Here is a 25,784-nt window from a genome sequence, read left to right as displayed (position 1 = left end):
TATGTTGGTACCAATTTGTCTTAGTCAGGGTTTGTATTCCTGCACAAAACATCATGACCAAGAAGCAAGTTGGGGAGGAAAGCATTTGTTCAGCTTACATTTCCACATAGCTGTTCATAACCTAAGGAAGTCAGGACTGAAACTCAAACAGGTCAGAAACCAGGAGCTGATGCAGATGTCATGGAGGAATATTACTTACGGCTTGATTCCCCTGGCTTACTCAGTTATTTTTATTTTATTGGATAGCTTATGTATTTACATTTCAAATGTTAATCCCCTTTCCTGGTTTCCGATTCTCCCATTCCCCCTCCCTGTGCTTCAAGGAGGATGCTCTTCCTCACACACACCCACCTACTCCCCCTTCACCACGATGCCATTCCTCTACATTGGGGAAATGAGCCGAGGACCAAGGGCTTCTCTTATTGATGCCGGTGCAATGTCATCATCATCACTACAGGCACTGGAGCAATGAGTACCCACCATGTGAACTCCTGTGGATGGAAGTTAGTCCCCTGGTAGCTCAGGGTGTCTGGTTGGTTGATAGTTTTGTTCTTCCTATGGGATGCAAACACCTTCAGCACCTTCAATCCTTTTACTACTCCCAAGAGTCCCCTGTGCACAGTGTGATTGATAGCTGCCAAGCATTTCATCGTGTACTCACTAAGGTCTCTCAGAGACTCTCAGGAAACATCCATATCGGCTACTGTCAACATGCAGCTCAAGGAATCAGTGAATAGTGACTGCCTATAGCTTCATATGGGATGAATCAACAGGTGGGAAGTCTCTGGATAGCCTTTCCTTCCAAACGGTTCCTAATTGTTGGTCCCCATATCTCCTCCCATGAGAAATTTTGTTTTCCCAATTCTAGAAGGATTGATGCACCATTTTGACCCCTTTCCCTTCTTGAAATCATAGGTTCATGATTTGGATCGTGGGTCCTCAAGGTAGTACAATGCCTAATTTTCTGAGGAAACTCTAGACGGATTTCAGTGAGAAGTTGTACCAGTTTGGTAATCCCACCAACAAAGAGGAGTGGTCCTCTTTTATTCACATCCTCAAAAGCATCTGTTGTCACCTGAGTTTTTGATCCCCCGCTTTATGACTGGTGTGAGGTGGAATCAGGGTTGTTTAGATTTACATTTTCATGATGACTAAGGATGTTGAACATTTCTTTATGCTTCTAGACATTTGTTATTTCCTAACTGAGAATTTTGCTCGCTCTATTTTACCCCATTTTAATATGGTTATTTTGTCTCTGAGTCTAAACTTTTGAGTCCTTTGTATATTGGAATGTAGCCCTCTATTGGATGTATGATTAGGAAAGATCTTTTCCCAATCTGTTGTTTGCTGTTTTGTCCTAATGAGAGTGTCCTTTGCCTACAGAAGCTTTGCAATTTTATGAAATCCAATTTATCGATTTTTTTAATGCTAATGCTAAGCTACTCTTTAATACAAAACAAAACATATTACCTCTGTTATCCCTAAGTAAAGGGATTTTCATGTATAACAGAACCAAATTTCCCAACAATCTTCTAGAGTAACATTACTCCCTGACTCATCTATAAAGGTTACTTAAAATCCAACAAAAGCAAAAACTCCCTCTTAAGAGATTTCAAAGTTTACTTAAAATACTTAACATACGGTTTGGTGCTTAAAGAAACCAATGAGAAAAAAATGTCATTACAAGGTAGTCATTTAGCATGATTGTCTTTATGGGCCTGTCTGAAACTATAGTGCAAAGCAATAGTCGTATCTATCTTGCAAAAAACATCAGAAATGGGGGTAAAAAGAAATCATATTCCATTAGGAAACATTAAACACCTGTATTTTTTTTAGTACAACAGAATAAAATAAAGATTTTTTTTCTTCTTTTTTGGAGATGTTTTGCAGACAGAATAAACCCACGGTTTATGTTCTTCCTCAGAATTTCCACCCTTGTTTTTGGCTTCTATTTTACACTGCTTCTGGTTATAAGTGATTTTTCCTTTTCTCACAAACCAGAAATACCTGGGATTGTTGTGTCATTAATATGTAGTCCAAGAGCTTTTCAAAAGGCAGTTGGATGTTTTATAGCATCATGCAGCAGCTTCACACCAGCACCTTTCTAGCTTATTATTTGAAATTTGTAGGCCCTTCAGGTTCTGGTTATTCTCAAGACTTCAGCCAGGTCCCAGCAGCCACTAGAGGTGATGAGACAATGTGTCATGTACATAGTGACTTCAGAACATGCTTGGGGGAGAGTCAAAACCTTACAGAGAATCTTCAATCCTTTATCCTTCAGGTCATTATTGCTGATATCTAGATGGCCGAGAATTTTGGGAAATAGTTTAAGAGCATCAGGAACAATTTATCGATTCTCGATCTTAGAACATGTCATTGTGTTCTCTTCTGGAAAATGTCTCCCCAGTGAACTTATGTGTTCGAAGACTCTTCCCCATTTTATTCATATTAGCTTGACTGTATTTGCTTATGGAGGCTCAATCCATTTGACTTGAGCTTGTATAGGCAATAAGAATTGATTTGCATTCTTCATGCTGACCTGAAGTTGAACCAGCACCATTTGTTGAAAAATGCCATCTCTTTCCACTGGATAGTTTTGCTCCTTTGTCAAAGACTCAAAGTACACCATAAATGTGTGGGTTCATTTCTGGGTCTTCAATTCTATTCCACTGATCTACCTGCCTGTCTCTATATCAGTATAGATACAGAGACAGATGTATAGATGTATAGATGTCTTAGCATCTAATGAGACGATCATGTAATTTTTTCTTTGACTTTGTTTATATAGTGGATTTCGTTGATGGATTTCTGTATATTGAATCATTCCTTCCTCACTAAAAGTAAACATACTTGATCATGATGAGTGATCATTTTGATGTGTTCTTGGATTTGGTTTATGAGAATTTTATTGAATATTTTTCCATCAATATTCATAAGGAAAATTGGTCTGAAGTTCTCTTTTTTGTTGAGTCTTTGCGTGGTTTAGTTATAAGCATAATTGTGGCTTCAGAGAAGGAATTGGGTAGTGTTCCTTCTCCTTCTACTGTGGAATAGCCAGAAGTTAATTGATATTAGGTCTTCTAAGAAGGGTCTGATAGAATTCTGCACACTAAACCTATCTGGTCTTTGGGTTCTGGTTGTTGACACTTGATAACTTCTTTACTATTTCATTTGTAGTTATGTGAATGTTTTGGATGGTTTATCTGATTCCGTTTTAACTTTGATACTGGTATCTGACTAGAAATATTCCATTTCCTCCAGATTTTCTAGTTTTGTTGAATATAGGCTTTTGTTGTAGGATCTGATGTTTTTTTTTTTAATTTCCTCAGATTCTGTTGTTACATTTCCGTTTTCATTTCTGATTTTGTTAATTTGAGTACTCTCTCTGTACCCTCTGTTGACTCTGGCTTCTATCCTGTTGATTTCTTCAAAGAACCAGCTCCCTGGATTTATTGATCCTTTAGCCCCTATAGTTCGTTTTTGTTTCTGCCTTGGTTAATTTCAGACCTGCATTTGAGTTTTCTTGCCTTTACTCCTCTTGGGTATATTAGCTTCTTTGTTCTACACCTTTTAGAGGTGCTGTCAAGCTGCTAGTGTATGCTCTCTCAATTTATTTTTAGGCACTCAGAGCTATGAGTTTTCTATTAGCACTGCTTTCATTGTGTCCCATAAGTTTGGGTATATGTTGTACCTTCATTTCATTACATTGTAAAACATCTTTAATTTCTTTCTTTATTCTTCCTTGACCAAAATTATCTTTGGAGTAGAATGTCATTCAACTTCCATGTGCCTGTGGACTTTTCTGTTGTTTTACTGTTATTGTAGGCTGTATAGTCATTGGTGATCTGATAGGATGCATTAGGATTATTTGCAACCTTGTACCCGTTGACCTGTTTTGTGGTAGATTATATGGTCAATTTTGGAGAAGGTACCATGAGTTACTGAAAAGAAAATATATATATATATATATATATATGATGAAATGATCTATAGGTAACTGTTAAATTAATTTTGTTCATAACTTCTGTTAATTTCTCTGTCTCTGTTTAGTTTTTGCTTCCATGATCTGCCCATTGCTGAGAATGAGGTGTTGAAATCTCCCATTATTATTGTGTGAGGTGCAACAAATGCTTTGAGCTTTAGTATGGTTTCTTTTATAAATGTAGGTGCGCTTACATTTGGAGTATAGATACTCAGGATTGAGAGTTCATCTTGGTGTATTTTTCCTTTAATGAACATGAAGTACCTTTCCTTATCTCTTTTGATACCTTTTGGTTTAAAGTCTATGTCATTTGATATTAGATTGGTTACTCCAGCTTGTTGCTTAGGATCATTTGCTTGTAAAAATTTTTACAGCATTTTCCTCTGAGGTAGATTCTATCTTTGTCACTGAAGAGTGTTTCCTGTAAGCAGCAAAATGCTGGGTCCTCTTTATGTACTGTCTGTTAGGCTATGTCTTTTTATTAGGGAATTGAGCTCGCTGATGTTTAGAGATATTAAGTAATAATGATTGTTGTTTCCTGTTATTTTTGATGTTAGAGGTGGAATTCTCTTTCTTTGGCTCTCTCTTTTGAGTTTGTTGCAACAAATTTACTTTCTTGCTTTTTCTATGTTGTACTTTTTCTTTTTGGGTATGAATTTTCCAACTATTATCCTTTTTTGATTGGATTTGGGAAAGATATTATGTGAATTCTTCCCTATATAATATCTTGGTTTCTATCTATGTTAATTGAGAGTTTTCTGGATTTGTAGCCTCGCTGGCATTTCTTGTTAGATTAGGGTCTGTAAACATCTGCCTGGGGTCTTTTTGGCTTTCAGAAGTCTGACATAATTCTTGCATGTCTGTCTGTATATGTTACTTGATCTTTTTCTCTTACTACTTTTAATATTCTTTGTTTTGTGCATTTGGCTCAGGATACAGGCAGAAACAGGATGCATCTTCTCCCTGACTGCTCCCAGTTTTCTGTATTCAGAGACCTCTAGGCGGGTTCCTCTTGGGTCAGAAATATGAGCAGAAGTGGTGGTCTCTTCTGAGCTCTCAGGATTGTCTGTTTTTCTGAGTGTCTAGCTCTCTCCCCCATTGGATTTGGGTATAGATAGCGGTGAGACCAGAACAGTTCCAGGCATAGCCACACTTTTTCTTTATTTTGTTCATTATATTCTTTAATCTTTCTTTTTCTGTGCCTCCATCTTTTCTTTTTCCCTCTTTTTCTTTTTTCTTTTTCATCTTTATTAACTTGGGTATTTCTTATTTACATTTTGATTGTTAGTCCCTTTCCGGTTTCCAGGCCAACATCCCCTTAACCCTTCCCCCTCCCCCCATTACCGCCCTCCCCACAACAATCATGTTCACTGGGTGTTCAGTCTTAGCAGGACCCAGGGCTTCCCCTTCCACTGGTGCTCTTACTAGGATATTCATTGCTACCTATGCGGTCGGAGCCCAGGGTCAGTCCATGTATAGTCTTTGTGGAGTGGCTTAGTCCCTGGAAGCTCTGGTTGGTTGGCATTTTTCTTCATATTGGGTCTCAAGCCCCTTCAAGCTTTTTCAGTCCTTTCTAGGATTCCTTCAACAGGGGTCATGTTCTCCATTCAGTGGTTTAATGCAGGCATTTGCCTATATATTTGCTGTATTCTGGCTGTGTCTCTCAGGAGAGATCTATATCCGGTTCCTGTCAGCCTGCACTTCTTTGCTTCATCCATCTTATCTAGTTTGGTGGCTCTATATGTATGGGCCACATATGGGGCAGGTTCTGAATGGGTGTTTCTTCTGCCTCTGTTCTATCTTGTTCCCCTTTTAAAGAAGGAGTGAAGCATTCACATTTTGGTCATCCTTCTTGAGTTTCATGTGTTCTGTGCATCTAGGGTAATTCGAGCATTTGGGCTAATATCTACTTATCAATGAGTGCATACCATGTTTGTTTTCCTGTGATTGGGTTACCTCACTCAGGATGGTATTTTCCTGTTCCATCCATTTGCCTATGAATTTCATAAAGTCATTGTTTTTGATAGCTGAGTAATATTCCATTGTGTAGATGTACCACATTTTCTGTATCCATTCCTCTGTTGAAGGACATCTGGGTTCTTTATAGTCCAGTTCTTATCCACTTCTGATTTTTCCTCTGAAAGTTCCTCATTCTATTCCTCCTACTTCATCTCAAAGAGGATATCATCACAAACCACATCCACTTCCACCATCTCCCAACCAGCTCTTCCTACTCTCTGTGACCTCAAGTTTCTCCAGGCTTAGGTACATCCTCTCTCACTGAGGCCTGACCAAGCAGACATCTGCTGTACATGTGTCTGGGGCCTCATAACAGGTAGTGTATGCTGTCAGGTTGGACCACTGTCTTAGTGATCTTAGGGGTCTAGATTAATTGAGACTGTTAGTATTCTTATGGGACCGCCCTCCTCCTCAGCTTCTTTCAGCCTTTCCATAATTCAACCACACGGGTCCTTGGCTTCTATCCCTTAGTTCGATATAAGTATTTGCTTCTGACTCAGCTGCTTGTTTAGCCTCTCAGAGGGCAGTCATGATAGGCCCCTTTCGGTGAGCACACAATAACATTAGTAATAGTGTCAAGCCTTGGGACCTCCCCTTGAGCCAGATTCCAGTTTGGACCTGTCACTGGACCTGCTTCTCCTCGTTTTTTTCTCCATTTTTATCTTTCCATTTCATTCAGACTAGAACAATTATGTGTCAGAGTTTTTGACTGTGCGATGGCAACCCATACCTCCAATCGATGTTCTGAATCTCTACTAGAGATAGGCTCTACAAGTTCTATCTCCCTACTGTAGGTCATTTTATATAAGTCCCTCCCTTTGAGTTCTGAGCATCTCTTACTTCTTAGGACTCTGGTACATTCTACAGTGTTACCTCACCTCCTACCTTCTGAGGTTGCCTGTTTCCTTCCTTTTTTGAGGGACTCTAAGTTCTTGTCATACAGATTTTTCATTTGTATCATTAGAATAACCCCAAGATATTTTATATTATTTGTGACTATTTTGAAGGGTGTTCTTTTCCTAATTTCTTGCTCGGACAGTTTATCATTCAAATAAAGAAAAGACACTGATATGTTTGACTTAATTTTATATCCAGCCACTTTGTTGAAGTTCTTTATCAGCTGTAGAAGTTCTCTGGTAGACTTTTTGAGCTTGCTTATATGCACTATCATATCATCTGCCAATAGCAGTACTCTGACATTTTCTTTGTCAATTTGTATCCCTTGATTTTATTTCTATTGTCTCATTCCTCTAGCTAGAACTTCTAGTACGATATTGAATAGATAAGGAGGGAGTGGGCATCCTTGTCTTGTCCCCAATTTTAATGGTATTGCTTCAAGTATCTGTGCATTTAATTTGATATCAGTGTATACTGCTTTTATTATGTTTAGATATGAGTATTGAATTCCTGATCTCTCTAACACTTTTATTTTATTTATTATTTTGATTTTACAAAATTTATTATGGTATAGTCAATAAATAGAACTACATTCTTAGGTAAGAAAGGCATTTGCTAAAACAACTTAATTTCCTTCTTTTCTTCCTTCCTTCCTTCTTCCCTGCCTTCTTTCCTTTCTTCCTGTTTCTTTTTTTCTAAATAATTCTATTTTTCTTGGAATATATATATATATATATATATATATATATATATATATTTCAAATGTTATCCCCTCTCCCTCCCCCTCCTTCTATGAGGATGCTCCCGTTCCCAACACCTCACTCCAAACTCAACACCCTGGGATTACCCTACATTGGAGAAACAAGCCTTCACATGACCAAGGGGTTTTTCTCCCATTGATGCTGGATATTGGATATTGTCATCCTCTGCCACATATGTGGCTGGAGTCATGGGTCCCTCCATGTGTACTCATTAATTGGTAATTAGTCCCAGGGAGTACTGATATGGTTTGGTTGGTTAATACTGTTTTTCATACTATGGTGTTTAAAACCCCATCTGCTCCTTCAGTCATCTCTTTATCTCCTCCATTGGAGTCCCCTTGTTCAGTGCAATGGATAGCAGCAAGCACCTTTGTCTGTGTCATTGCTTTTAATAGCTGAGTAGTACTCCATTGTGTGAATATAACAAAATTTCTGTATCCATTCCTCTTTTGAAGAACATCTGGGCTCTTTCCAGATTCTGGCTATTATAAATAAGGCTACTAGGAACGTAGTGGAATATATGTCCTTGTTATATGTTGGAGAACCTTTTGGTATATGCCCAGGAGTGGTGTAACTATATTCTACTCAGGTAATACTATGTTCAACTTTCTGAAGAAGTGGAAGATTGATTTCCAAAGTGGTTGTACCAGTTTGCAATCCCACCACAATGGAGCAGTGTTCCCCTTTTCTACTTCCTTGCCAGCATCTGCTGTAACATGAGTTTTTGATATTAGCCATTCTGACTTGTGTGAGGTGGAATCTCGGAGTTGTTTTGATTTACATTTCCTATATGTTGAACATTTCTTTAGGTGCTTCTCATCTATTCTCTATTCCTCAGCTCAGAATTCTTTGTTTAACTCTGTATCCCATATTTTAATAGGGTTATTTGAATTTCTAGAGTCTAACTTCTAGAGTTCTTTGTATATATTAGGTATTAGCCCTTTGTTGGATGTAGGGTTGCTAAAGATCTTTCCCAATCTGTTTGTCATCATTTTGTCTAGTTGACAGTATCCTTTGCCTTACAGAAACTTTGCAATTTTATGACGTTCTATTTGTTGATCCTTTATCTTAGAACATAAGCCATTGGTGTTCAGGAAAATTCCTCCTGTGCCTATGTGTTTGATGCTCTTCCTCAGTTTCTCTTCTATTAGTTTGAGTGTATCTGGTTTTATGTGGAAGTCTTCGAACCACTTGGACTTGAGCTTTCTACAATGAGGTGAGAATGGCTTAATTTGTAATCCTCTATATCCTGACCTCCAGTTGAACCAGCACCATTTGTTAAATACACTATCTTTTTTCAGTTGGATAGTTTTTGCTCCTTTTTCAAAGATCAAGTGACATAGGTGTGTGGGTTCATTTCTAGGTCTTCAATTCCTTTCTATTGATCTACCTGCCTGTCTCTGTACCAATACCATACAGTCATTATCATGACTTCTCTGTAATACAGTTTGAGGTCAGGGATGGTAATTCCCCTAGAAGTTCTTTAATTTTTGAGGATAGTTTTCACTATCCTGGGTTTTTTGCTTTTCAAAATGAATCTGCAAATTGGTCTTTATAATTCTATGAAGAATTGAGTTGGAATTTTGATTGGGGATTGCATTGATCTGTAGACTGCTTTTGGCAAGATGGTCATGTTTACTATATTAATCCTGCCAATCTCTGAGCATAGGAGTTCTTTCCACCTTCTGAGACCTTCAATTTCTTTCTTCAGAGACTTGAAGTTCTTGTCACACAGACCTTTTACTTGCTTGGTTAGTCACACACCCAAGGTATTTTATATTATTTCTGGCTATTTTGAAGGGTATCAGTTCCCTAATTTCTTTCCCAGTTTGTTTATCCTTTGAGTAGAAGATGGGTACTGATTTGTTTGAGTTAATTTTATATCCAAACACTTTGCTGAAGTTATTTATCAGCTGTAGGAATTCTCTGGTAGAAGTTTGGGGTTTCTTAAGTATACTATCATAGCTTCTCCAAATAGTGATATTTTGACTTCTTCCTTTTTGCTTTGTATCCCTTTGACCTCTTTTTTGTCTAATTGATCTGGATAGGACTTCCAGTACAATATTGAATAAATAGGGAGAGAATGGGCAGCCCTGTCTATTTCCTAAATTTAGTGGGATTGCTTCAAGTTTTTCTCCATTTAGCTTGATGTCGGCTACTGGCTTACTTTTACTATTTTTATGTTTGAATCCTTGTTCTTCCCAGGACTTTTATCATGCTGTATTTTGTCAAATGCTTTTTCAGGATCTAATGAGATGATCATATGACATTTTTCTTTGATTTTATTTAATAGCAGATTACATTAATGAATTTTCATATATTGGACCAACCTTGTTTCCCTGTGATGAATCCCATTATTTGTGGAGAATGACCGTTTTGATGTATTCTTGGATTTGGTTTGTGAATATTTTATTGAGTATTATAGCAGCAATATACATAAGGAAAATTGATCTGAAGTTCTCTTTGTTAAGTCTTTGAGTGACTTAGGTTTCAGAGAAATTGTGGCTTCATAGAATGCATCAGGTTGTATTCCTTCTGTTTCTATTTTATGGAATATTTTGAGTTTTGTTATTAGCTCTTCTTTGAAGCTCTGATAGCATTCTGTACTAAAACCATTTCCTCTGAACTCTTTTTTGGTTGGGAGGCTGTCATCCCTTCTATTTTCTTAGGGGATATGGGCCTGTTTATGTAGTTTACTTGGTCTTGATTTAAATTTGTTACAAGGTATCTGTCTAGAAAATTATTAATTTCATCTAGATTATCCATTTTTGTTGAGAATAGCCTTTTGTAGTAGGATCTAATTTTTTTTAATTTCCTCATTTTCTGTTGTTATGTCTCCCTTTCTTTCCTTTTTGATTTTGTTAATTTGAATACTGTGTCTTTGCCATTTCCCTAATTTGGCTAGGGGTTTATCTATCTTGTTGATTTTCTCAAAGAACCAGCTATTGGTTTTGTTGGATCTCTTTGTATCTTTTCTTTGTTTATATTTGGTTGATTTCAGTCCTGATTTTGACTATTTTCTGCTGTCTACTATTCATGTGTGCTTGCTTCATTTTGGTCTAGGCCTTTTCGTTGTGCTATTCAATGGCTAGTGTAGGATCTTTCCAATTTCTTTCACAGGTTACTTAGTGCAATTAATTTTTACCTTAACTCTTTGTTCATTGTATCCCATAAGTTCCAAATTAATAACTGTGTCATCATTTTCTTTGAATTTAAGGGAAGCTTCAATTTCACCCTCACCAGGCTATCCCATTGAATCAAGGGTTGTTCAGATTTCATAGGTATGGTTTTTCTGTTGTTTTGTTGTTATTGAAATCTAACCTTAGTCTGTGATCTGATAGGATTTTTTCACCCTTTTTATATCACTTGAGGTTTGTTTTCTAACTGATTATATGATCAGTTTTGAAGAAGGTACCATGAAATGATGAGAAGAAAGTTTATTCTTTCATTCTAGGGTGAAATATTCTATACATATCTGCTAATTCCATTTTGTTAATTACTTCTCTTCATTTCATTGTGTCTCTGTTTAGTTTCTGTTTCAATGACCAGCCCATTGGTGAAAGTGGGGTGTTAAAGTCTCCTACTATGATTATGTGACATTCAATGTGTGTTTTGAGCTTTAGTCAAGTCTCCTTTATGAATTCAGTTGCCCTTGCATTTGGGACACATATGTTCACAACAAAGACATTCTGACAGCAGACTTTTCTTTTGATGAATATGAACTTTTCTTCCCCATCTCAATTGATAACTTTTGGTTGAAAGTCTATTTTTATTGTATATTTGATATCATCTCCAGCTTGTATCTTAGGGACCATATGTGGAAGACCTTTTCTAGCCTTTACTCTGATAATTTGGTCTTTGTATTGAGTTATGTTTCATATGCCGGAAAATGCTGGATTTTTTTTTTGTGTATCCGATTGTGTTAAGCTTATGTGTTTTTATTTGAATTGACTCTGTTGATGCTGAGAGATCATGATGTGGGTAAGTATTAGTTCCTCTTAAGGAGGATTTTAGGTGGGTAATATTTGCATGTGATTCTCTCCTTTGGCCTTTGTTGTGATATAAAAGATTTTGTATTTTCTTTTGTACGAACACCTCCTTTTTGTTGGAGTTTTACTTTACAATCTTCTGTAGAACTTCAAGTTGGTAAATAGATAATTTTTTAAATTTGGTTTTGTTTCTATGTAATACCTTGTTTTTTCCATCCTGTGCTTTATTGAGGTTTGCTGATTCTAGTAGCCTAAAGCTGGTATTTTTGTTCTTTATGTCTGCATTATTCTGTCCAGGATTTTCTGGCTTTTTAGAGTGACTGTTGAAAAGTCTGGTGTAATTGTGATAGGTCTGCCTTGTTGCTGTTAATTGTACTTTTTCCTTTTAGCTTTTATATTCTTTTCTTTTATCTGTACATTTTGAGTTTTATTATTATGTGATGAGAGTGAATTTTTTTTCAGGTCCATTTTATTTGGCAAATCTAGGTATTCTTGTACCTTTAGGGTCAATCCTCTTTAGTTTGGGGAAGTTTTCTTCATGATTTAGTTGAGAGCTTTAGGTCCTTTACCTGAGACTCTTCCTTCTCATCAATTCCTAACATTCTTAGATTTTTCTTTTTTCCTTGTGTCATGTCTTTCCTGAATGTTTTTGGGCTAGGAGGTTTGTTTATTTTATTTTGTTTATGTGTTGACTGTTTGTTAATATCTTATAAAACTAAATTTACATATATTCTCTCTTCTATTTTTGTATTCTGTTTGTGTTTACATCTCTTATATCCTGAATTCCTTACTAAGTTTTCCCATCCAGGGTTGTCTCCATTTATGTTTTTCTTTTGTTTCTATTTTCACTTTAAGGTCTTGGACTACTTTGCTCAGTTCCTTTTTACTGTTTCTGTTTTCCAGTATTTAGGTATTTATTCTTTGCTTTTTAAGGTCTTCACATGTTTACCCCTGTGTTTTTCTGATATTTATTTAGTGAGTTATTTTATATCCTCCTTAAAGGGACTCACTTTCTTTTCTTCATGAGATAATATTTAGGTTAAACCTTGGATTTTCAGTATATTGGGTGTTCTCAGGCTTGCTGTGGTGAAAGTACTGGGTTATAATGGATGTCAAACGCTACATTGGCCTTGTTGCTTATATTCTTAGAAGTGCTTGTCATCACCATATCTCTGTTGTTAGCTGGCTCGGTTTTGTGTCTGGACCTTGCCTCCTGTGTGTCTGGGTTGTTGAAGATCTTCTGAGTCAGCCTTGTGGCTCTGGCTATAGCAGCCCTCCTGTGAGGCCTTCAGACCATAGGGTATTCAGAGAGGCAGCCAAGCTGTTGCTCTTAGTGCAGCAGAACTCCTGGGAGACCTTCAGACTCTTGAGCTTCTTGCCCTGTATGGGGCAAAACTCCTCAGACTGTTGGGTCCTCTGAGGAGCAGAGAAGCTGGAGATCTGCCCCAGAGGAAGACTCAGGCCAAAAGGAGAGTGGAGTTTGGTGTGGGGATATGGGCCTGAGGAGTGTGGGGTCTTAAGTTCACTGGGCTCCCAGGGGTTCCCAACTGCTACTTTGTTTGAGAAATGCTGGTGCCTGCATGCAGCAAAACTCCTGGGAGTCCTTCAGACTGTGGGAGTCTTTAGAGGAGACAAGCTGGTGATCCTCTCAGGTGGAAGGCCTAGTACACTAAATGAATTCTAAAACGCAACATTGTGAAGGATTTAGACTCAGGGTCTATAGAGGGCAGACAAGCTGGTAATCTGCCCTAGAGGAAGGTGCAAGGCTGGAAAGGGAGGAGGTCAGGTTGACTGGGGATGGCTGGGGAATGAAGGGTCACACGTGAGCTGGGCTCCTCAGGGCTGCAGTTATTTGGGAGGATCCCTTATCTTTTGCCCTGCATGCAGCAGAACCCCTGGAAGTCCTTCAGACTGGGGAATTTAGAGGACTAATCTTCCCAGGTAGAAGGCCTAAACACACTAAAATGAATTCTAAAACAGGGGCAAACATTCTGAAGGATTAGGGAAAGATTTGATAGAATGAGTCAGAGATAAGATATTACCAGTTTTTATTAGGAAAGGGAAGAGAGGTAACTTAGAAAGCAATGAGGGAGGGGAGTCAGTCAATTCAGTTCAGTTGAATCTTATTGACCTCAGAGCAGTTGAGATGAATTGAAATCAGTTCATTTAGGAGAGTTAAAGTAAGTTCAGTTTGGTTTGGAGAAATTCAATTAATGTAATTCAGAGCCAGTTTTTCCAAGCAGAGAGATTCAGTCAGAAGATGAGAGAAGCCAACTTGAATTAGTGAGCTTGGATAGCAATTTGGGCCAGAAAAGCTGAGTTGAAACAGCCAGCCAAAGTACAGAAAGAAGTAGAAAAGGTGAATTTATATAGCAGTAAGTCTCAGAAGCTGACATATTATATGTCTAGGTTAGTAGAAACCTCCAAGGACAAGCTTACAGACGATTACATTGTTTAGAGGCAAGAAGCTTCTAGGCCTTGGCCTAGGAATATTAAGTCTAAGTACTCTGGGTTCAGGCCAAGCCATGTATTCATAAAGCTTATGTAGAGCAATCTCTCATTCCTTCAACTGAGGAAATAAAAGTGACACTTGCAATTACAGAAGATAATTCTAAAGATTTTTTAATATACTTAATATATTACCTACTAAAAATATATAGCATTGCTCTGATAAACATTCATCAGATAAATTATTTACATAATTACTAAATTACATTTCATCAAACACAGAATGCCACATTTCCTAAAAGTGTTCTACATTTACTACGAGGGTTCTATAAGTAGATTAAGTAATCTGTTCTAACTCACAGTATTACCAAAGTCCATTGCCTAAAATTTGTCAGTGCTTTTTGTTGGTTTGTTTGTTTGTTTCTGGCTCAATTCATATAATAGATTTCTTAGATTACACAGTCATTTTCCTGTCTTGTATTTCCTATTGTCCATAGCTGGGGTTACATTATAAAATACTTCCCATTGTTAGCTTTTAATGTACGTAAGAGGACATTAATTCTTATTTGGTAAAAATGGCTATACATTTTTCATTCATACATATTCATTCAGATATATGAATATATATTATACATATATGAATAGAGAGAAAGAGAGAGAGAGTGAGAGAGAGAGAGGTACGTGAAGCACTATATTCAAATTCTGGATTAAGGTGATTGAAGATGAGAAATAAATACAAATTTGTGCATAGTAGGTACACGCTAGATAAGGAAACCATTAAGGCAACTAAATACCTGGCTATGCCTTTACTTGAAGTGATTTTTTTTTGTCATCCAATGAAGTCAAATATGAATGTACTTTATCCTGTCCTTCTATGCTGATGATAGCTCAGGGTTTTTTGGTATTTCTATTTGTATCTTAGGTTTATGATTACTTGTTTTGTTCAGAAACTATGTGTGCTTTTTTAAACTATATTATTGTTCATTACAAAACCTGGGAAAAGTAATATCTTGAGGGATCCATTAATTGCTAGAGATTTTCTTAAATCCCTAGAGAAATGCAAAGAAACTTAATAATGAGCATATTACAATTTGAGTCAGAAATTTACTCTAGGGATGAATCATTTTTAATCAAGGTTAATATATAACAGAATGTGTTATTTCAATCTGTCTTCTGACATGAATTTAATGTTTTATCTCATATTGACATTGCAAGGGCTTTATGCATTTTATTCTTTTATATGTACTGATAAGTTTCAATATCATCCCTTCTACATATCACTACTGTCATTTGCTGAATTTTTGCATCATTTTAAAAGTAAGAGACATTAGTATTTGCTTTTATTTATAGAATGTTATATACTGAATTATAGTAAAATCAAACAACAGGAGGTTGTAATGTTCCTAAATGTGTTGATGCATAATTATTATTTTATTAATAAGGAAAATTTTCTTATTTGGTAATTAAATACATAATTTTATGATTAAATTACTGATTTAGTGATTAAGAAAATATGTTCAAATTTTAAACTGATAAACTTTGCAACAAAAATAAAGAAATTAAGTTGTAAGTTACTCATATAACTTCTTGTACAGAGATTTTCCTTTTACTACCTAAATATTATTTTTGCCTTGCAACCTCCAGTGATAAGATAAAGGACAAATGCAATCTACAGTATTTTTTAATCTAAAACTACCATTTGAATATCACTATAATCTAGTCTTGGTATAATTATCTTGTGTGTCTTTTTCAAAAAAATTTACTGTGCTCACAGACAGTACATTTTCTGAGTATTATATATACTCTAAATTACAGTACTACACAATGAACAAATGATGAAGCCAGAGGTAGTAAGAGGCAGTTAAGTTCAATTGGTTCCTTCATTCTGGAAAAATTGATGAGAACTTTCTGGGTTGGTCTATATGACATAGTTTCAAAATATGGTGTGATTACTGTGCTTAAGTGACAACACTCTGTCATGACACTGTTTCTAAATAAGGAAGATAGAGATAATAACAAAGTGCCACAATATTTGAGTTCATTTTAAGGTAGTGCAAGGAAGTCACCCTACATATATTTCTGTGGATAAATGTGCAGAATATGATTTAGTGTCACATGGAATGCTCATTTCTTTCTCATATTGTACATGACAGTTAAAATAAGAATCTCAACTATGTCAGCTAACAAAATGAAATTTATTTCTTATAACACATGTCTAATATGCACTTCATAGTCTATAGATTTGCAATGTAAGTGTAAAATAAACTTAAATGTTTCACAGAAAGTACTGTATTTTTATGTAATAAAATTCTCCTTACTCTAGAAACTGGGTTGGTTTTCATAGCAAAGTCAATTTACTAATAATTATTGTAAGTGTTTAAATTCAAGAGTTAAAACACACGATATCAAGTACACTAAAAATATATCTATTGAAAGTAATCAGCAATTTGAGTGGTTTCAAAATACTTTATATTTCACATCATATACACCCTTTAAAAGCACTCCCTGAAATACCTTTCAAACTGTCTAAGCATTATTATAGCAATCTTTTGTTTCTAGGTACTTCAGTTTATAACAAGTAAACTCACATTCATGCATGCATGTCACTTGTATATACACTTAAATAAATCATTTAGATGGCTCAATAGTACAAGGCTTAAATATAATGAACAAAAACCATTATTCAATAGCCATAAAAACAAACAGACAAACAAACAAAACCACATGAACAGACATTTGCTTATACAGGTAGAATAGGTAATGATTTTGCTTATTCAAAAGACGAGAGAGAGAGAGAGAGAGAGAGAGAGAGAGAGAGAGAGAGAGCAAGCAAGAAATCTTAAACAGAAACTGAGAGAGACAATCAAGAGCTAGAGAGCGAGGAGAGCGAGAGCGAGAGAGAGAGAGAGAGTTGTACAAGGTCTTGGGCTTTTTTTAAAGTGCATCTCTGTGACCCTAACACTTCATGAGGGCACTCTATTTTGTAAAAGTAATTTTATTTCCCAGAAATGATTGTTTCCTAGGAGGCTTGTTACTGAATAAACTCATTCTTTCCACCATTTTCTGAACTTTGGATGGGTGGATCAACTTACCTGTTCTGGCCCAAACTCCTCTCTGAGCTGACCGATTCAAACTGGCTCTTTTAGGCCTCTGACTAAATTGCTATTTTTAGCATCAAACTAACTCTGGCTATCTGTTTTAATCTTCTGGCTTCTTATTTTCTACTTTGTTCTGTCTTCACCTGTGTCTATGTGTTCTCTTTCCAAACGGTCTCTATAAAAGTTTCTCAGTAAACTCTCTCTCTCTCTCTCTCTCTCTCTCTCTCTCTCTCTCTCTCTCTCTCTCTCTCTCTCTCTTTCTCTCTCTCTCCCTCTCTCAGTTCTGTTTTCAAGGGAATTGGAAAGATACCATCTCTGACTCATTCTGTCAAATTATTCTCTGATTTATCCCTTTCTCTGGTGCTCAACTAGATTTCACATTCAAACATGGCTGATTCTTTCCACAAACTAACTTCACCTTCATTGTTTATGATTAAAGGTGTATACTAAGGGAGTGTTCGTATTCCAGCTAGAGGGATTGAAGGTATCTTAATACAGCCTGGTCACACAGGCTTAGAAGTCTTTGCATGTGTTATCTTGCCGGGGTATAATATTGCTAGACTAAAATTCCTCAACAATATTTTATAAATTGTGGGTCTTTATATATTTCAAACCAGCTGCTTTAACATGATCAAAAAGTATTAAAAATACATCAATGTAAACATAGATTATATTTCCACCATCAGTTCTTATGATCTTATAAACTAGAATTATAAATATTATACTTAAACATAGCATTCTGCTAATAATTTAGCAGTTTTTTACTAATGGAACTTAATATTAAAAATCAAATGAACAGTGGTTTTAAAAAATCTGGACTTTTAATCTGTATGCTTATAAGCAGGACAATCAGGATAGAGAGTTTTATAGTTCACTAGTTGCTGATATTCTAATATTGCTACAGATTTATCTGAATCTCCTATCATTAGCAGGTACCAAGGCATACAATTACATGGCAAATGTCAACTTCACATTTGTTACTGAGTTTATCCTTTTGGGACTGACTGATCGTGGTGAAATCAAGGTGTTTCTCTTTATATTGTTCCTTTTGATCTATGTCATTTCCTTGGTGGGGAATCTGGGACTGTTTATGCTGATCCACATAACTCCCAAACTCCATACACCTATGTACCACTTCCTTCGCTCTCTGTCATTTGTTGATGCCTGTTATTCATCAGTATTTGCACCCACATTACTACTGAACTTCTTTGTTGAAAGAGAGAGAATCTCATTCTCTGCTTGCATCCTGCAATATTTCTTGTTTGCATCACTGCTTACTACAGAGGGCTTTCTCCTGGCCGCAATGGCTTTTGACCGTTACATGGCCATTGCAAACCCTCTAACTTACACAGTGGCTATGACAAAATTGATATGTGTTCTACTAGTGCTGGGTTCATGCTTAGGAGGGACTATCACATCATTAACACATACAATTGGCTTAATGAAGCTGTCCTTTTGTGGCCCTAATGTCATCAGTCATTTCTTCTGTGACCTTCCTCCCCTGTTGAAGCTGTCCTGTTCTGACACCTCCATGAATGAACTGCTGCTTTTGGTATTCTCTGGAGTCATTGCCATGACTACACTTTTGACTGTGGTTCTCTCTTATATCTTCATTGTTGCTGCTATTCTGAGGATCCGTTCAGCAGCAGGCAGACACAAAGCCTTCTCTACTTGTGCATCCCATCTTACAGCTGTCACTTTATTTTATGGTTCTATCAGCTTCAGTTACATTCAACCAACTTCTCAGTACTCCTTAGAGCAAGAGAAGGTGGTATCCATATTTTATACCCTGGTGATTCCTATGTTGAATCCACTGATTTACAGTTTAAGGAACAAAGACGTAAAAGATGCTGTGAAAAGAGTTATAGAGATCAAACATTCCCTGCATTAAAATATCACAGTGTGTTCCTGAGAATAGGACATGGGAAACTGATCCATGTAAGAATCCTTTTGATGATCAAATAAAGTTTCAAACAGGAACTATGGGTTTTGTTCACTTTCAGTACTGTTTGGTAATGATAAAAATATATATCAAAGAGCAATGTTTCATGATTACCGATAATGTATTGTATTTTCAATAAACCATATACTAAGACCTAAGTAAATTACTGAAACATTGGTAATATTTTATTCCTTTATGTGAAGTGAAGTTGTATATGAACATAGAGAGACATCTATACATTTATAAATAACCAATAAAATCAGAATAATTAATTTGAGAAAATGAACATGACTCTCTGCTTGTTCTTTCTTTGATGAATATAAACAAAGTATTCCTCAAAACAAAATTATCTGGGACTCTCATATTCAGCAAATGGATAAGCATGAGTTTACTTATTGGGGTAAATACACCTAATAGTTTAGATCTACTTTAGGCCCATTTTAAGAAATTTTGGCACTGAATCATGTAAATCTTTTTCTTATTCAATTTCAGATATATTCCACTTAAATGATTTTAAACAGCTATATAATTTTGATATCGCTAATGTACAAATCATTATTTAAAAAAATTAATGAGTCTGTGATAGCTATTCCTCATTGTTAACTTGATTGCATGTAGAATGAACTAAAATCCACAAATGGAGGACACACCTGTGTTCTGATCTTGAGGCTGCAAGACCAGTTTATGACCTTGAGCTTGACCTGAAGTTCTTGAGTCATAGTGGCTGTGAAATGTTAGGCCCAGGCAAGGTAGTTGATGCCTTTAGTTGGAAGAGACTGAGACAAGCTGATCTCTGAGTTCAAGGTCAGCCTGGGACAGAGCAAGTTTTAGATCCAGGTATGGTGGTACATACTTTTCACCAGAGCCACAGCTTCTGCTGGAGGCCTATATAAAGATATTAGAAGAAGGCAGATTCGCTCTTCTTCAACTGCTTGCACTTATTGCCAAAACCTCTGTAGGAAGCCACTCCTCCAGAAGATCTGCTTATGCTACTAGCCTGGTGGGACTGAGCAGCTACTAGATTCTTGGACTTCCCATTCACACCTGCCCACTGTTGCATTAGTTGGGGTACAGACTCTAAGTCATTAACAATAAGTTCCCTTAACATATAGAGGCATTCTGTAACTTCTCTGACTCTAGAAAACCCTAATACAAAGTTACTTGTGGTAAATGCAGCTATGTATGCAGGTATATCAGCAAATGCCATTGGATACCTTAGAACTAGAATTACCTTATAAAGCTTATGAATAAATACTAGTAGGAGGAACATAGCCAAGCAGGCCCACCTGTTATGCTGGCATATGTGCCACTGATATTTCCTCCTTGAGCCAACCTAGAATCTGACAGCACATGTAGAGACCTCTGATGCTGGATTAAGTGATGGAGCAAACCACTGATTAAAAGACAACTTCATATCTGGCTACTTGAGAGGCAATGATATGCTGGGAGTGGAGTATTAATGCTTGCCCAGTTCCTGTAAAACAGTTTGCTTTTGCCACTTGCCCAACTCCTGGAGACTGTGTTGTTGAATATGTGCCTTCTTATCCCCTGTCCCCAATGGTCTTGGGTTCACAAGTAACGAATATTTGTTTAAAGTCTTAGCAGAAATAATGAGAAAAATATGAAAATATACTTGGAATTATAAGATATCTTGCAGCACATGCTAGAAATAGTATAATGAACTAGTTACTGTTTCTTTTTATGACAATACACAAAATCAAAAGTTTAACTATCACTTCTTTCTTAGAAAGGGGAACAACATATTCATAAGAGGAGACATGGAGACAAAGTTTGGACCAGAGACTGAAGGAAAGGCCATTCAGAGACTGCTAAACCTGGGGAATCTAGACCATACACATACAGCCACCAAACCCAAGAAGTACAAAGAAGTGCATGCTGACAGGAGCCTAATGCACCTGTCTTCTGAATGGATCTGCCAGAACATGTCAAATACAGAGGGGGAATCTGATAGCCAACCTTTAAACTGAGAATAGGGTCCCTATTGGAAGAGTTAGAGAAAGGATTGAAGGAGCTGAAGGGCTTTGCAACACCATAAAAACAACAATAGCAACCAAAGCTCACAGGTACTGAACCACCATCCAAAGAAGACAGACCCATGGCTCCAGCCGCATATGTAACAGAGGATGGCCTTGTAGGGCACCAATGGGAGGAGAAGCCCTTGGTCCTGCCAAAGCTCAACCACCCCAGTGTAGGGGAATGTCAGGGCAGGGAGGTTGGAAGGAGTGTATGAATGGGTGCAGGATTACCCTCATAGAAGAAGGGGAAAGAGGGATGGGATAGGAGGATTATGAATGGGAAACTGGGAAAGGTGATTTGAAATGTAAATAAAAATATCTAAAAAAAAAGAAATAGAATCAATGAAAATGAAAGTTTAGTGTCAATGAATTGCAAAATTTCATTCTTCATCTTGTTTACAAAAGAATTACAGAATTGATTCTATGTTATCATATGTTCCTATAATTATATCTATTTTACTCCTTTTCCTTGGTTGTATATACACTCTGCACAAAAGCTACACTTTCTAAGAGTAGATAGCAAAAAAAAAAAAAAAAAGCACAAAATAACTCACACCAGTATTTATAATGGATTATTCTCAGCTTCTTAATAGGTTGGAAGTTTCAATATTTAAAGAAGCAGACACAGTAGAGTTTTCCATATTTTTTGATTTGTACACCAGTGAATTTAGTCAAATTTATATTAAGACAGTCTAAAAATTAAACACTACACTAAACACCAGTTATGCACACAAACAATTCTTCCTGTCATAATTTCTTTAACACTACAACAACCTGCAGTAGTTAGGCATGGCCTCCAGTCGAGGGATGGAGCCACTCATCCATCTCAAAGTTTTTAAAACCAGAAATGTTCCTGCGATCGAAAGACAGGGACAATAAATGGAGCAGATACTGAAGGAACACCCATCCTGGGACTGTCCCACCCGGGGATCCATCCTGCCATTATGTTCTTGACAGTGCTTTAAGTCCCTGAAGAAACAAAGAGAAACTTTTAGTATCTAGTACATTATAGTCTTTGAATACAAAGTTTACTCCAGGAATGGTTCCATTTTCTCCAAGGCAAATATATAACAAAATAAAATTATCCAAATTTGTCTCATAACACTATATTAATGATCACACTCACATTTTCATTTCAAGGATTCTGTGACTGTGATTTTCTTATATGTAAGGATAGATTTCAGTTTCAACCCTGCTATTTGAAATCTTTGTCATTTACTGAACTCAGGCATCATTTTAAATATAAGAACTTCTAATGTTCTGTTTAATTTTTGTTTGAGATAGTGTTAGAGAAGCAATGGGATACATAGTCACTAGGTCCTTACATGGGTTGAGATGTTGAATTGTTTTTTCTTCTTTTACTTGTAAGCTAAATTTATGTATTTGATTATTACATATACAATTCTTTAATTTAGATATAATTTTAAGAATTAAGATTATATGTTGAGATTTTAATCTGCTTGACTTATCAAATGGCAGAGGGAAGATAAATTTTAAATTACCATCTACTTCTTTGCTTTAAGTACATTTTTTCTCTTTCTTTATATAAACATCAAATATGTTTTACAGTTACAAACACACACACATATGCATGGACTCACACACATGAACTGCACACACAACACACACACACACACACACAAAACCCCTGATGTGTTAAATTACATCTAATGTGCATTAAGGTCAATTCATATCATTAAGTAACAATTACTGTTTGAATAGAAATAGTTACTGTTTATAATTACATTATAGTTCATTGTAATATAGATATGATATAATCTATTTTAATTGTTTAATCCTCTTAAATTGTGGCACTTGTCTGAGTTTTAATCATAAGTGACAGGAACTGCAACATGATTACAGCAGTGTTCAAAATTAATTGCACTTTACACGATGTTATCTAGTTAACTACAAGAAGGACTACTAAGGTCCAATGAAATTTACTGTGTCACTTATGAAATACACCCTCTGCTCTGATAGAAATTGGTGAGAGCAGCAGGGTTCAACTCCAGCTGTGAATGGTATTTTTGCATAATTCCCTTTTTTTTCGTTTTGTGGTTTCTAAATAAGCAAGATAAAAAAGATATAAATAAGTTAAACCAAAATTATATTTTGGAATTACTGGGACCCACTGTACTCAAAACATCACTTGCATTATAAATCCTGCAGAATAATTAATGGGAGACACTTGAATCAATTTTAAGACGTGTAAGGGAGCAATCTATACATGCTACTAGGGGATCAAAAGGATGGAATGTCATTTAGAATAATTATAATGGCACGTTCATTTGAATCTTCAAATTATACATAATACTTAAGACAATAATCTGCATTGTGGATACAGAAGTGTAAACAATCCAAAACAATCATCCAATCAACCAACCAAATCAAACCCAAGAATATTAAAAAGTATTCTTGATAATAAACAGCTAATATATTATTTTATTTTATATATCTTTGTATTTGTGAGGTATACAGGAAGAAAAATTAAGTTTCATAGAAACACTGAACTAATTGTTCAAAATGTATTTGTAAAAATAATTGAGGCTTTTCCTATTCTAAAAATTTGGTTGCACGATAAATAAAGTTTGTCAAAATTGTGTTCATATTTTAAGTATTTGAGTTAGTTTTAAATATTTATTTTGATATGAAAAATGAAAGTTCCTCGACACCATAATCCTGAGTCTGCGTGTAAGAATGATTGCATACATGCTGAGTTCTAGATGTCTGCCTTTGACATGGTTAAAAGGGAAACAAACAAGTTCAAGGGACTTTGTAAAAGACTTAATTATCATTCACAAGGCACACAAACACACAGATACACATATAGGCGTGCATGTGTGCACACCTGCATGTGCATATACATATATATGCAAACACATGTTATTTCACTCAGCTTCTATCTGGCTAAAATCTCTCACTTTTTAACATATAGTATGCTTTTGTGTATATTTTTGTTTAATGCTATTAATGTCTATTAAAATGATAAGGTGGGAATACTAAAATGGAGACCAAGATCACTTATTTGTTTTTTACACAAGGCACTAACTCTCCTTAGTGAGAACTTTTCCTTAGTTTTTCTGTGACCAAAAATTGCATTTTAAGTATATTTAGCTAAAACACCTGCATTTACTTTATCTAATAATGGTTATTAATAACAGAAAGCAAACTTACAGTTTATTAAGCACTATAAACTTTTAAACTTTATTTACATGGCAGATGTCAACATCACATTTGTTACTGATTTTATCTTTTTGGGACTGACAGATCATGATGAACCCAAGATATTTCTATTTATATTGTTTCTTTTGACCCATATGATTTCATCATTGCATAATATATGAATGTTCTTTTTTATTCACACAACACACAAACTCCACATACTTATGTACCACTTTCTTAGCTGTTTGCCATTTGTGAATGCTTACTGTTTTTCAGTATTTGCTCCCAAATGCTACTGAACTTTTTTCGTAAAAGAATGATTACCGCATCTTCTGCATTCACTCTGTAATAATTTCTGTTTTTATCACTGCTTACAAAAGAGGGACTTTGCTTGTTGCAATGGCTTCTAACCAGTGTTTAGCCATCGTGAATCCATTTCTCTATAGAGTGGCTATGGCTAAAATAATTTGGGTTGGGCTGGTATTAGATTCGTGCAAAGAAGGTGTAATCAATTCAGTACACATACAACTGGCTTTAATGAAGCTATTCTTCTGTGGGCCAAATATCATCAGGAAGCTCTGCGACATTTCTCTACTGTTGAAGCTGTACTGTTCACACTTCCATTAATTGTCGCTTTTGGTCTTCATGACCATAATTGTTATCATTACATTCTTGGCTGTGATGATCTCTTGCATCTTCATTGTTGCTGTTGTCCTGTGAATCCACTCAGCACCAGGTAGAAGCAAAGACTTCTCTCCATGTGCCTCCCATCTTACAGCTGTGACTTTGCTCTATGGCTCTATCAGCTTCAGTTGCATTCAACTAAAATTTTGCTACTCCTTAGAACAAGAGATGGCGGTGTCACTCTAGCAATTCCCATGTTGAACCCACTGATTTATAGCTTTAGGATCAAGGAAGCAAATGCACTCTAAAAAGGCTTGTGTTGATTTATAACAATGAGATATAAAAAACTGATTTAAATAAGCCTGCCCCACATGTGGCCCATACTTATACAGCCACCAAACTAGATAAGATGGATGAAGCAAAGAAGTGCAGGCCGACAGGAACCGGATGTAGATCTCTCTTGAGAGACACAGCCAGAATACAGCAAACACATAGGCAAATGCCAGCAGCAAACCACTGACCTGAGAACGGGACCCCCATTGAAGGAATCAGAGAAAGATCTGGAAGAGCTTGAAGGGGCTCGAGACCCCATATGAATAACAATGCCAATCAACCACAGCTTCCAGGGACTAAGCCACTACCCAAAGACTATACATGGACTGACTCTGGGCTCCAACCAAATAGGTAGCAATGAATAGCCTAGTAAGAGCACCAGTGGAAGGGGAAGCCCTTGGTCCTACGAAGACTGAACCCCCAGTAATTGTTGCGGGGAGTGTGTTAATGATGGAAGAATGGAGAGGGGAAGCCCATATAGAAGGGGAGGGGA

At 36.3% G+C, this 25,784-nt stretch overlaps 1 protein-coding gene and 1 pseudogene across 1 annotated transcript; both read left to right on the top strand.

The window, feature by feature from the left end:
- The first annotated feature begins 18,146 nt into the window (after positions 1-18,146).
- On the top strand, positions 18,147-19,085 carry LOC116900316 (olfactory receptor 1052-like). The gene has a single exon (XM_032902073.1). The coding sequence runs from the start codon at positions 18,147-18,149 to the stop codon at positions 19,083-19,085; it is 939 nt and encodes a 312-aa protein (XP_032757964.1).
- A 5,299-nt stretch (positions 19,086-24,384) lies between these two features.
- On the top strand, positions 24,385-25,204 carry LOC116900862 (annotated as a pseudogene).
- The last annotated feature ends 580 nt before the right edge of the window (positions 25,205-25,784 follow it).

The sequence above is a fragment of the Rattus rattus genome, chromosome 5 (assembly GCF_011064425.1).
Source record: "Rattus rattus isolate New Zealand chromosome 5, Rrattus_CSIRO_v1, whole genome shotgun sequence".
Lineage (NCBI taxonomy): Eukaryota > Metazoa > Chordata > Mammalia > Rodentia > Muridae > Rattus > Rattus rattus.
This window is presented reverse-complemented; position numbering and strand designations above follow the sequence as displayed.

Bases quoted from the DNA above. Each gene is read 5' to 3' on its own strand.
- LOC116900316 (XM_032902073.1), top strand. From the start codon at position 18,147: ATGGCAAATGTCAACTTCACATTTGTTACTGAGTTTATCCTTTTGGGA.